This window comes from Trachemys scripta, chromosome 8, assembly GCF_013100865.1.
Source record: "Trachemys scripta elegans isolate TJP31775 chromosome 8, CAS_Tse_1.0, whole genome shotgun sequence".
NCBI classification, from domain to species: Eukaryota; Metazoa; Chordata; order Testudines; family Emydidae; genus Trachemys; species Trachemys scripta.
In genome coordinates, this window is record NC_048305.1 from 97,974,364 (window position 1) to 97,988,497 (window position 14,134).

General features: G+C 40.0%; 1 protein-coding gene across 4 annotated transcripts in view; it reads right to left on the reverse strand.

Moving 5' to 3' along the window:
- Positions 1–14,134, reverse strand: part of SCP2 (sterol carrier protein 2) — a 57,047-nt gene that overhangs the window by 38,670 nt on the left and 4,243 nt on the right. For all 4 annotated transcript variants that reach the window (XR_004646780.1, XR_004646779.1, XM_034778599.1 and 1 more), the window contains exons 2-5: positions 7,113–7,170; positions 6,035–6,106; positions 3,387–3,518; positions 1,558–1,622 (exon numbers count right to left, since the gene is read on the reverse strand). Coding sequence is in view for 2 of the 4 variants with exons in the window: in XM_034778599.1 (XP_034634490.1) it covers positions 1,558–1,622; positions 3,387–3,518; positions 6,035–6,106; positions 7,113–7,170 (327 nt within the window). In the remaining 2 variants the exon portion in view is untranslated. The remainder of the gene's footprint in view (positions 1–1,557; positions 1,623–3,386; positions 3,519–6,034; positions 6,107–7,112; positions 7,171–14,134) is intronic.

A 14,134-nucleotide genomic window follows, 5' to 3' on the forward strand; every position in this document is an offset into this window, starting at 1 on the left:
TCTTAATCAGGGGTATGTGTAATCCTGGTGGTATGCTGAGGTCTTCCAGGGGATAGATCACCTCATCTAGATATTTTCCTAGTTTTACAACAGGCTACTTAAAAAGCACTAGTGAAGTCAGTACAAACTAAAATTTCATACAGACAATCCCTTGTTTATACTGCTCTATATACTATACACTGAAATGTAAGTACAAGATTTACCATAAATACTCGATCATAAGCCAGTTTGTTTATAAGCTGACCCCGCCCCCCCAAGATGGATAAGTAAAAATGGAAAAAATTTTATAACCCGTTCATAAGCTGACCCTATAATTCAGGGTTCAGCAAACTTTGGCTCCTGGGCCATCAGGATAAGCCGCTGGTGGGCCGAGATGGTTTGTTTACCTTGAACGTCACAGGCACGGAGGTAAACCTAAGTAAACAAAGCGTCCCGGCACGCCAGCTGCTTATCCCGACAGGCCAGGACAGCAACTGGTGGGAAATTTTTTCGGGGGGAGAAGCTGGGAGTCAGGGGAGCAACCCCTGTGACCACCCCCTACATGACCCTACCCCTAGCCCGGAACCCCCACACTCTCCCCATCCCATCCCTTCCCACCTTATCTGGGGAGGGCCAGGAGAGGATGTCTCTGGCCTGGCTGGAGATGCTCCGGCAGGCTGGGCGGAGTGGCTGCAGCATGTTCCAGCGGGCTGGGCCGGGTGGCACATCTGCAGCATGCTCTGGCAGGCCGGGCGGCGTGGCCACAGCCTGCTCTGGGGGTCAGGGCCGAGCGGCACGGCTGCAGCCTGCCAGCCCCGGAGCTGCAGCTGCTTCGGAGGCTGGGGGGAGAGCAGCGTGGCCAGAAGTGGAGAGACTCTGGCCTCGCCTCTTCCCTTCTGGCTCTGCTGGCTATGCTGCCTCTCCTTGCTCCCTCTGTTGGGGGGAGGGGCTGTGTCCCACCTCTCCCTCTCTATACCCGTTCATAAGCTGACCTCTGTCTCTGGTGCTTCCCTTTTTTACTAAAAAAATTCGGCTTAGGAACGAGTATATATGGTATATTCTAATTGACTTATTTTATAATTACATGGTAAAAATGAGAAAGTCAGCAATTTTTCAGTAATAGTGTGCTGTGGCACTTTCGTATTTTTATGTCTGATTTTGTAAGCAAGTAGTTTTTAAGTGAGGTGAAACTTGAGGGTACGCAAGACAAATCAGACTCCTGAAAAGGGTACAGTAGTCTGGAAAGGTTGAGAGCCACTCATCTAGGTCCCATACCGCAGGTGTTAGGAACTACTGAACATTAGTCTTCCGATAGTGATAAATTTACTGGGAAATTAATCTCTTATCTGTGGATACAAGATTTGCACATTGTACATTTATATTTCTCAATAAATGGTTGTGAAAGGTACCTTAACTATTTTGATGGAAATGTGGATAATTTACCGTAAGCAATCTGTCTGATGATATCTTAAACAAATTGATGCGTACATAGGGATTTGGAAGTCTTTTATACATTTTAAACATTTGTACTCCTGGATTACATTAAAAAAAAGGTGCAAATATTTTAAAGACGCTTACTTTAACTTCAAGGGACCCCCTTTCCATCTTCTCAAAGCCAAGAGCCAAAGCACAATTTGCCAAACCTTAAAATAAAGCTTTCGTTATTTGAAATATGACTAAACATCTAAAGATCATGTACTATAAATATGCATTTTCCTAAAAAAAAAAAAAAAAAAAAAAAAAAAAAAAATTGGTACATTTTCCTTCTTTTTCTTCACTTCTGAATTTGAGTCAAGTTTGAATGAAAATGGTATTGAGGTTACACAAATTATTGATGTCAAATAGGATATGTACCTTAGAAGATAAAATAATTATATGGTTTGAAATAAAGAAATCTTAATTCTGAAAGATCAATTTCTTAGCATTGCCAAGTGTTCTCACCTCAGCCACAAATACTGAAATACAATTGTTTAGAGGAAACACAGTTAATATTTTTAAATATAGAAATAACACAAATATCATGTGTCCTCCTCTCCCCTTTTTTTGTGCTATAAAACTCACTGAAGAACTAGAGAAATAGAGTGTAAATTCCCTCACCCTTCAGTTGAAAAGGAGTAGATATAGAATCTTTCACAAAGAGTTTTTCCCTAAAGTGTTAGTCAAGAGTTTGAGTTATTTAAAGTTAACACAATACAAAACCAAACAAAATTTAAACAGTCTGACTAGAACTCCCTTCTGCTCTCAGTGGTTCAAGGTTTCAGTCTCTCATGATGCCATAATCCCACTAGTTTCAGTTCTCCAAAAAGTCCTTCCAGTAAAACTGAAAATCAAAACCTGATATTTCTAGCATAAAACACAAGCAGAAACAAAAAGTCATTATACACCAAAAAAGGCGCTTTCCTTTCCAAGATCACTGTTAACTAAGAGAACTTTCAGTGCAGTATTACTTATTACTTGTAGTGTGGGAAGGAAGTATAGTTCAAAAGGTAACTAATAAAATAAAGAGCTGCAATAGACAAAGACAAAGAAAAACGGTCTTAAAAGAAACAAGCACACACCTTCTCACTGTTCTGTTGGTAAGCAAGGCAGGGGGAGAAGATAAGAAAGAAAGGCCTTGGAGGGAGGAAAGCAGCAAGGATAAACTGCTTCAAACTGTGTTTTGCTAAAGCTAGTAAGTTAACTGAAGGATATAAAGAGAGCCAGGAATCTGAAGATTCTTTGTTAGACCTTATCTTATAATGCTAAAGCACGCCAGGATGAGTTGATATGCGCTGGGTCTGGCCTATTTGTAAGTATACTGCTCACATGCTTATGAATACTTTGTTCCTGTATTGGGTGTAGTGACTTCTTATCTTTAGGCTGTTAGGCATGTTTAGAACAATTGTATAAAATACCATTTGGCCTCTGGATTTAATAAAGGAATTTATGGTTAAATTAGTATCTGGTGGCCTCCTATATTAATAATTTCAAATAATAATTCCAACAGAAATTGTCAATATTTTGTAAAGAAAATGCAGAATAACAAAAAATTGAACGCTGGCACTTCCATTAAGTTTTACTCTTAAAAATGAAAGTACATTCATAAACAATTTTAGATTACTTAAACAAATGTTGCTTACTGTATTAGGCTACTATCCTGCAATCTACTCCATATGGAGGGATCCCTATTCACACACAGAGCATGAGAAAATTGATCAATCTAGATGATACCCATCACCCTTCCCAGTCTGAGAAGGCAGGCAAAGAATTTATGTAGCTCTGCTTATGGAAACTGAATAAATTTAATTTATGAAATTTGGAGAACATACTATTCCCTTTCACCCCCATTTGTTTCAGAGTGCAATTCACAAAATTAATGAATTATATATAACATCACTGCTAATTAATTCTAAACAAACATAGCTTACCTCCCTGGATCACTTGCCGGGCCATGAACAAAGCAGTGGATCCAGTGGAACAGTTGTTGTTAACATTAATGATAGGAATGCCAGTTAATCCCAAACTGTGGTAGATAGCCCGTTGACCACATGTTGAGTCACCTTTAGACAAAGATGAAACATTTAAAAGAAAGTGGAGAGTAGACATAGAGTAGCAAAAATTCTAACAACATAAGGGTAATGCTATAATTTGATTCTTGAAAAAAACACTTCTAAAATCTTTGAAGAGCACAATTTTCCAACTCAACCGACAGCAACAGGTAAGCTAAGATAGCACTTAACCTTGTTATAAAGCGGTCCAGTCACTATTGCCAGGTTGTACAAATAATAGTCTACAATATAGTACCTGTTCCAGATACATACACTCATGACACTAGGGGAGTTAGTTTCCCAGACACATACGAAGCATCATGAGGGGTTAAGAGTCAACCTGAGCTGTGTTCAAAGGGCATGGACTCCATTTCCCTAAATATCCCAGCAGATTTTCTTCTGCTCGTATCTGGTCAATCACAAACACATTTACTAGAAGACAGGTGGTTAAAGTGGTGTGCCAGATTTAATTTTCTGTAAAGAGTATTGTATTAAAATAAAATGAAATTTGAAATTAGTTGCTATTAAAATAAGCTAGAAGGACCATGTGCTTGCCTATTACATGTTTAGGCACATACCAATATGGCAGTATTTATTACCAAGTGTCTTTCTAGACAATAAATACAGTTCTCTCCTTCACCCTAAGAAATTAACTCCTCAGATTTAAGCTTACCTTTGCCTTTTCCTGGCTGGTTAAAATTCTGAAAAGTGATTATCTAGGGAGTATATTTCCTTTTCTTCAATTCCAGCTGCAAATGTGTTAATATTCACTTGACCCTAAAATGCCCATTTTGCTCTTAAATGGCAAAACAAACTAATCGAACTACTGTCTATACTCATTCATTAGCCCATTCGTTTATAAGCCTACCCCCCAAGATGGTTAGGTAAAAACAGCAAAAACTCTATGACCCTTTCAGAAGCTGACTCTATATTTCAGGGGTTGGCAAACTTTGGCTCCTGGCCCATTAGGGTAAGCCACAAGCGGGCCTGGACATTTGGTTTACCTGGAGTATTCACAGGCACGGAACCCCTCAGCTCCCAGTCCGCAGTTTGCCGTTCCCAGCCAATGGGAGCTGCGTGCCTGTGAACGCTCCAGGTAATCAAAATGACAATGTATTAAATATTTAATTCAATGATTCCAGAGAGTTTAAAATCATCAAATTTTGGTGTAGACCCATTTATAAGCCGACCCCCGCTCTTTGATGCGTCACTTTTTTACCAAAAATATTTGGCTTATGAACGAGTGAGTATATGCAGTACTTGATTTCTAAGCATTTGCAGCAAAACTCTTTGTTAATTTATATGATTAATAATTTTTCAACATAGGGAGGTTGAACAATATTTCTATTTAAATCTTTAACTACTCATTTTAAGAAAGTTCTTGGCTACTTTCTAATAATTAAAAAAATATAACAAATCCTCAAAGAAACGTAATCACCTTAGTTTTATTTCCTCTTTATTTCGTCAATAAAATGCCACTTATTTACAGGACTATAAAAAAAAGGCACAGAAATGCTCTTCACTGACCTGTATCCTTCTCTTTGAAATGACCTTGAAAGACTATTTTGACATTCACTCTGGACCTAATTTGTTTTAAAGAGAGCTTTGCCATGTTGTTTGGCTTCTTAGTGGTAGTGTTACTGCTAAAAGTAGTTTAATTACATAGCTACATCATTGTCTGTTGTACTGTCTACTCACAATTGGGAGATTTAAGAAAAGAATACTCAGAATTTTAACCTTCCCGTTGAACTTCCCTGTTATACCATTTCCTTTCCATAATGTACTTGAAGGAGGACTGACTTTGCCCAAATAATAATTAATCTTTTTTCTATAACTAGCTCAGGATGAATTGGGCAAACGTGCTCTGCAAAAAAGAACATTTATAAATGTATCTTTAAGTACTGTGAAGAAAAATATACAGAAAAGATAAGGAAGAAAGAACAACAGAAATGCCTCCTGAGAAAACGACTTGATCTCTAAAAAGGTGATGTTCTAGCTTTGCAGGCAAGGTTAGCATAACTTCTCAATCTCCAGAGGTGGCACCAGCTGGCAAAACTATACTGTCATTTAAACTACTGCAATGAATGATATTACCATAACAATTATAAGAATGTATAGATTGTGTACAATTCACATAAGGTGCTGGAGATGATCAAACACAAAAGGTAACACTGTAGGGGCCTGATCCTATAATGGGAGCTACTTAGGATATTCACACGTGTACCACATTGCCTTGAAATCTGTATCTACCAATGATTAAAATAACTGGACACTCTACAGGTCACTAAGGCTTGAATCTGTGTTCATTAAAAAACTGAGGCCTTAATCTTGCAAAGACTTATACAGGTGCATAGTTTTAAGCATGGCTCTGTGTTAAGGCAGATCCAGGAATGGGGAAGGAGGAGTGGATGTTAGGTTTTGTACAGGAATGGACACATTTCATTCTCACTGATGAGACTCCTCATATGCATAAAGTTAAGTAAATGGGTGTTTGCAAACTCACACCCTAAACAGGTAACATAACTTACCATAAACATAGCCCACACATGCCTGCTCCACTGCTGAGTAAGGAACACCTGCATCAGCTAAAGCCTTCTGACCTAGAGAGAGGGTTTTTTTAAAATCCAGCAGTCAAAACTTTTTAAAAAGCGAATAAAATATTTTTTGAGAAAATGATCCAAACAAAAGTTATAGAGAGGCAATTAAAGAAATTAAATCAAAGGCAAATCTATTATTTATTCTCACAGGGACAGACTTAAATACTCTTACAGATTTCTGCAGTCTAGAGGAACATACAAAACTTAGCTTTTCATCCTCTACCATAGAAGTCTAATTCATTTTTTATTGAATGTAGCTCTGATTTCTGCAAAAATTTAGAAGCTAATCTAGGAAAATAAATTCTTCATCCCTCTGAATAAAAAGGAACATTATAGTATGCATCTATGTAAACAATATACAAAAATAGTATTACGCATGCACTACAGAAACAAACTTAAAGGCCCACTGTGTTTGAAAGAGGAAACAATGCATCTTAACCAACTCATTATATCAGGAATCTGTAGAAGACTCTAGTATATTTAAGACAAGAAAATCTTGTCTAATACGTAATTATTTCAATGAAAGTGTCAAAATGGCTGCATAAGGTCTAAAGATAAGATAATAATGCTGAAATATAATAAATATTTGAGCCCTGTGATGTATGCCCAACATTTTCTCGGGCCACATAGTTCAAATTTTGTTAGTACATAGTTTTAACAACAGAAGCTTCTTCCTCCTGGCTGTTAAGTGATCAGCTGGTATGCCTATGCATGAAAGTTGATATCACTTATGTACATTAATTTTAGCTAGTGCAACTACATAGGATATGGTTTATTTAAATATCTAATTAATGTGTGAATCCTATGTTCTTGGCTCTGATTCTGTGTGGCAGCGAGTTCCACGGGTCAATTATGCGCTATGTAAAAAAGTATTTCATTTCATCGGTTTTAAATTTGCTGTCTTGAATGTTCATTGGTTGCTTCCCTGTTCTTGTATATTTTACCCTTTCTCATAATACAATTCAGAAAAAAAAAGTTAAAACTAAAAGTCATCTTGGCCACTAATTACCTGCCTCCTTAGCCATGTCAGGGTAATCCCAATCTTCCCGCACACCAGGCTTTTCAAACTGGCAGGAAGAAAAACAAGATTTAAACTTAATATAGATATTTTGCTCAAATTGCTACACTCAAGTGTCATGTGAGTAAATTATGTTTTGATATCTGAACATCCGGGGTGAAATCCCTCTTGCAGAGGGCTCATGCAAAGTCATTGTTCCACAGAAACTACACAGTGTATAGCACAGTGTTCCCCAAACTGTGGGGCACACCCCTATGGGGCTGTAGAGGAACCTTTGCGGGGCCATGCAGTGAGGCCTAAGCCAGCCCCCATGAGGGGGACAGGGAGGAAGCACCACACTTCCAGCCACGCTTCGCCCCCAGTCTCACTCTTCTCCCAGCCCCATTCAGTCCCCAGTCCTGCTCTGCCTCCAGGCCTGGGCCAGCCCCCATGGAGGACAGGGAGGGAGCACCACGCTTCTAGCCCAGCTCTGCCCTCATTCCCTCTCCGCCCCCAGACCAGCTCCACCTCTAGTCCCAGCTCCTCCCAATCCCCAGTTCCTCCCCCAGCTCTGCCTTCAGGCCAAGCTCCTCTGCTGAGGAAGACTTGGCTCTGCATTAATGGGAGGGGTAGGCGCAGACAGATTCCATTAATGGTTACCCGGGGGAGGCGTGACTGGAAAAGTTTGCACACCCCTGGTATAGCATGAACAGAGACTATGCAGGCGAGGCTCATCTCCTCCCGAGAAGCAAGGCTGTGCTCTGTGCTGGCCCTGAACTGGCCAAAAAGGAGAGACTGGCCAGAAAGGAGAGACTGGCCAGGGCGTTCTTGGCTCTGTGTTATGACAGATCTGTGAATAGGAGAGAGGCGCAGATGGAATGAATTTCATTCTTACTGATTAATACAGTACTTATAACCATCACTAAGTTTTGACAGAGGTTTTGTCCTTTACACAATTTTATGGTTATGTGCAAATATATATGTACCTTACAAAAGTAAGCAAGTTCAGTGTTATTTTGTGTAAGACTCCCTTCCCATGCCTGATGTCATCTCACTATGCACCATAACCTAGGTGTCAAGTCATGTCTAGCCTTCATTCTTGCAACAGGGACTGTACTTTTATTCTCTCTATATAAAGAGACAAACATGAATATGCTACATACAAATGTTTAATAAATAGTGATAAAATATGTCAACAAAAGATTTTATTTCCATGTTTAGATCATTAACTGAAACATAATTGCTTAAAAAAAAGTGAAATCCATTATCCCCTTCCCAATGTTTTTTAAAATATCTGTATTCACTATTATCAATATGAAAATGTGATTCTACATCTGCATATGCTCACCTTTATAGCCTCAATCCCAGCCCTTCCCATTCATTATCTGTATTTTCCAAAACCTCTTTTTAACAACATATACCAATACCCTTGTAGTGAAGGCCAGAAAGATTTAGTGAAAGGGAATGGATCCATGTACAATCTTGTACTTTAGAGTGTTCTGTGTTTAACATCCCTTATTCAAAAGATCTTTCTCTACCTACACTACTATATTAGCAATTTCTAAGACCCTACTGATGTTTTAATTGAGGTTGTCACAGTCTTGGCTAAACTCTCTCTTCCAGATGCTCACCATGAAGTTGTGTTTGGATCTACATACTGAATCCACGTGCTTGTAAGCAACTCTGTGTCTGGGCAGAATTCAGCCACAGTGTCTAGCTTTGGCCTCTCAGGTATGCTTCTTGGACACAGACTATCTGGTACCACTTCTAAGGAAAGGGACTCTGTAGTCCAGCTGTCATAAGCTCCAAGACCATGTGACAGTTAAAGCACGTAACACAGATTCTGCAGAGGAATTTCTAAACAAATCATACTTTACTCATAGACAAATCACATGCAAGACACAGGTCTAGGTAAAAACGAACACCCGTATGCAATTCCCTCTCTCAGGCTTGGTCTACATGACAAAGTTTTGCCAGCATAGCTATAACAGCTAGGAGTGTGAAAAAAATCACACCCCCTTGCTGACGCAGCAAAACCCTTGATGTAGACGCAACTATGCTGATGAAAGAGTAATTTATTCAGTATAGGAGGTGGGGTAGCGATGCTGGCAGAATTTGTTTTGCCGGCATATGTTATGTCTCCACTAGGGATCTCTGCCTGCATAGCCATGCCAGCAAAGGCTCTGTAGTGTGGACAATCCCCTGGAGTCACCACCATTCCTAAGAATTTGTTGGATTTTGGTCAATATCTTCAGGGGTCCTAGGTCCACTTTCCTGGACCCTATTTCTCTGATTCAATCTTCTCTTCCTGATCATGGATCTCTGACACCTGCACCAAGTTCCCTTGAGCTGTTCAGGTCCAGCATCAAAAGGCTTCCCCTTAGCTTAGTGAGCAACTTCTAACAGTTTTTATCTTTATTCCTTCTTTTCTGCTAAGGATTTCCCATTGCGTCAACACCACCTACCAGACAACTGAGGAGCACCGTTTTCTTGCAGCTCAGCCATCCTCTTTAGCATACCTATGTACTGCCAGAGTTAAGGACCCTTGATTACTCTGCACTGTTCACCCTTTCTCAAGGCCTCTCAGAATGTCAGTCAAAGATGGAGGCAAAAAGAGAACAGGGCACAGTTTAGTCTTACAACCAAGATGATGCTCACAAAACAAAATGAAGTGCGTAGTTCAATGTAGATGCATACAAACCTATACTAAGTCAAAGACATTATTATATTTTTTGACAAATTAATGACAAATTATCTATAAAAATGGTCATAATAGATACATTAAATGTTTATCTACTGGCCAAACATGTTAAAGATTGACAACAGAAATATTCCCATGAGCCAAATAGTGTACAACTATATGATACTGAAAGGCTCCAAAACAAAAAGCTAATGAGACTTTTAGGCGTGGTTTCTGACAAGCTACACAACTTTTCCTAGTCCTTTGTTTGAGCACACCACATGGGGCCTCATCTTGCTCTCACTGCAGTCCAAAAACTATATTCTTTGGCCCACTCAACATGATTAACAGTCTGCTTAAAAGAGGATAAAAACTAGAAGAGGATATTTATGTCAAAACTAGTAAAGCTGTACAAAGAATATGCTTGCATAGTATTTACCTGACTTAAGACAACATTATTAGAAATACAGCCAAATTGTCAAGAAGATAATGATTTTGATCTACCAAATCCTGTATGACTTGGGTCCTGGCTATGTCACAGACCAACTGTCATATGTCATTTCTTCCTCCTCTCTCCTCAAGCAGATACCCTCTAGAGTCAAAGATTTAAGGAGACAGCAATAGGGTATTCTCAGCAGAAGACCTTCAACTCTAGAATTTGCTTTCCCCACTATTCTAACGAAGCCCAAGTCTGGTGATTTTTAAGGCATAGCACAAGGTCCCTTTCTCTTCTCAGGCTTTTTTTTTTTTTTTTTTTTTTTTTTTTAAACAAAAGACATATTATCCTTTATTTTTCTAAGTTCTCTACCTAGACTTTGAGTTTATTTTTAATTTATAAAATGCCTTATTACAATCTCCACATCAGTTCAAATTAGCAACTGAAACATATGCTCATTTTACTAAAAGCATAAAAATGTCTTACTGCTGTTGGAAATAAGTCCTTCTCCACCAGGGCAAGTTTATTATAAATAAGAAATATACAGTGAACTAGCAGCTGAATGATTAAATACAGTAAAAGATACCTATAAGCATAGGTGCCAACTCCGTGGGTGCTCTGGGGCTGGAGCACACACGGAAAAAAATTGGTTGGTGCTCAGCACCCACCGGCAGCTCCCCGTAGCTCTCCCACCCAACTCCAGCTCACCTCCGCATCCTGCTCCCCCCCCCACAGCGCTTGCACCACGAAACAGCTGATTCGTGGGGCAGGGAGGGAGGGGGGAGGAGGGGGAACGCGGCGCGCTGGGGGAAGAGGCAGGGCCAGGGCGGGGATTTGGGGAAGGGATCTAATAGGGGCAGGGAGGGGTGGAGTTAGGGAGGGGACTTTGGAGATGGGGTAGGGATGGGGAGGAGTCAGGGCGGGGCCAGGAGCGAGGGGGGCACGGGCACCCACCGGCGCCGGAGAAAGTTGGCACCTATGCCTATAAGGTGCACTGGAATTAAATTTATTGAGGTATTTGAAATCTTAATATTAAGCATCCAACATTTAATACACCTCTACCCCAATATAACGCTGTCCTCGGGAGCCAAAAAATCTTACCGCGTTATAGGTGAAACCGTGTTATATCGAACTTGCTTTCATCTGCTGGAGCGTGCAGTCCGCCCCCCTCCCCCCCCCCCACCGAGCGCTGCTTTACCGCGTTATATCCGAATTTGTGTTATATTGGGTCGCTTTATATCGGGGTAGAGGTGTATTGTCTTCCACTGCCAAACTGTCCTCATGCAGGACTTCTCAACAGACTGTAAACTTGGCTAATGCTGAAGAGCCAGCCATAAATTATGCATTTACGCTACATATTTAAAACATATGTTCTTGAATTAGTTTAACAGAAATAATGGTTAACAAATAAGAATTCATCTATGTGCATTGAACAAGAAAGGGATTAGATAGACAGTAAAGAGTCCACCACTCTCCTAAAACTACGTTTCAAGAATGGTTGTTGAAATAAGTGATACGTTGGGGCAGAGGGCCGGGGGGGGGTGTGTGTGTGTGTGAAAATAAAGGCCCCTTAGATGCTTTGGAGAACCTATGTATGACTTATGAATTCTAGTTGATATTATGAAGTTATTATAAGAATGGCTCTACTGGGTCAGACCAATGGTCCACCTAGCCCAGTATCCTGTCTTTCGACAGTGGCTGGTGCCAGATGCTTCAGAAGAAATGCACAGAACAGGGCAATTATCAAGCAAACCATCCAATTGACCAGTCCCTGCTTCTGACTGTGAGAGGTTTAGGGACACCCAGAGCATGGGGTTGCAACCCTAACCATCTTGGCTAATAGCCACTGATGAATCTATCCTCCATGAACTTTTCCAGTTCTTTTTTCAGACCAATTATACTTTTGGCCTTCACAACATCCTCTGGCAACAAGTTCCATCAGTTGACTGTGTGGAAAGAAGTACTTCCTTCTGTTTGTTTTATACCTGCTGCCTATTAATTTCTGTTATGCTGTATGGAATGGCTCATGACTGTGAGTGCCTACCTCAGGGTAGGCTGTCAAAAACAGGGCAGACATCCCAAGCAGGCGGTATGTTCTATAATTAGACTCCGCCAATCCAGTAACAAATGTGAACTTCTGGATCACTATAACAGTTTTACCATGGAATCACAGACAGTCCTCTTAGCCTCTCCAGTCTGTCGTGCCACCCAGGCAAGCTAGACTTTGTGATAAATGGTCACTTATGCCCCACGCACCCACCCACCCCAAAAATTCACACAAAATATTCAGATTGCTTCCAGTCCCAAGAGACCACTCACTTACCCCAGATCAACTGGTATTCTAGACCTCACACCAAAGACGCACTTAATAAATGAATGCACTTAAAGTCTTTGATCCTTGATCTCACACAATAGCTCATTTGCATTTAATGAACAGGATTTAACAAAATATATGGGAATCACAGAGTAGGTCACACTAGGGGGGAGTAGCACTGTGTATGAAAGAAATCAAACTTTATTGTAGAATCTCTAGGGATAGAAATTTCCTGCTTGAATAATCAGAGTATAGCAGTAGGAATAGACTACTAAACATGTGACCAGGATGGTGACTGTGATTGTGAAAAGCTCATGGAGATTAGAGAGGCTACAAAAACAGAAACCCAATAATGGGGATTTCAGCTATCCCTATATTGGCTGGGTACATGTCACCTCAGGACAGAATACAGAGATAAAATTTCTAGACACCGTTAATGACTTTCTTGGAACAGCTAATTCTAGAACTTACAAGGGGAGAGGCAATTCCTGATTTAGTCCTGAGTGGAACACAGAATCTAGCCGAAGAGATGAATATAGCTGAACCGCTATAGTAGGGACCATAATGTAATTAAATTTAAACATCCTTGTTGGGGGGAAATACCAAAGAAACCTACGATAGGAGCATTTAACTTCAAAAAGGGGAACTACACAAAAATGAGGAAGCTAGGTACATGGAAATTAAAAGGAACAGTCACAAGAGTGAAATGCTTGCAAACGGTATGGAGAGTATTTAAAAACACCATAATACAGGCTCAAACTAAATGTGTACTCCAAATAAAAAAAAAAAAAAAAAAAAAAGTAAGAGGAACAAAACAATACCATGGCTAAACAGTAGAGTAAAAAAGGTGATTGGGGAAAATAAGTATCCTTTAAAAATTGGAAGTCACATCCTACTGAGGAAAATAGAAAGGAACAGAAACTCTGGCAATCATGTGTTAAAGTATAATTAGGCAGGCCAAAAAAGAATTTGAAGAGCAACTAGCAAAAGACACAAAAACTAACAGCAAACTTTTAAGTATCAGGAGCAGGAAGACTGCCAAACAATCAGTGTGGCCACTGGACAATGGAGGTGCTAAAAGAAGACAAGGCCATGCAGAGAAGGTAGATGAATTCTTTGCATTGGTCTTCACGTGAGGAAGACCAAAGAGGATTCCCACACCTGAGCCATTCTTTTTAGGTAACAGATCTGACGAACTGTCCCAGACTGAAGTGTCAATAGAGGAGGTTTTTGAACAAACTGATAAATTAAACAGAAATAAGTCACTAGGACCAGATGGTATTCACCAAGAAGTTCTGAAGGAACTCAAATATGAAATTGCAGAACTAATTGGTATGTAACCTGTCTTTTAATTCAGCTTCTGTACCAGATGACAGCTAATGTGATGCTGATTTTAAAAAAATGCTCCAGAGGCAATCCTGCCATTACAAACCAGTAAACCTAACTTTAGTACCAGGCAAATTGGTTGAAACTATGTTGGGGTTGAGCAAACATGGCTTTTGTAAAGGGAAATCATGCTTCACCGACCTATTAGAATTCTTGGAGGGTGTCAACAAATATGTGGACAAGGGTGATCCAATGGATGAAAGTGTACTTGGACTTTC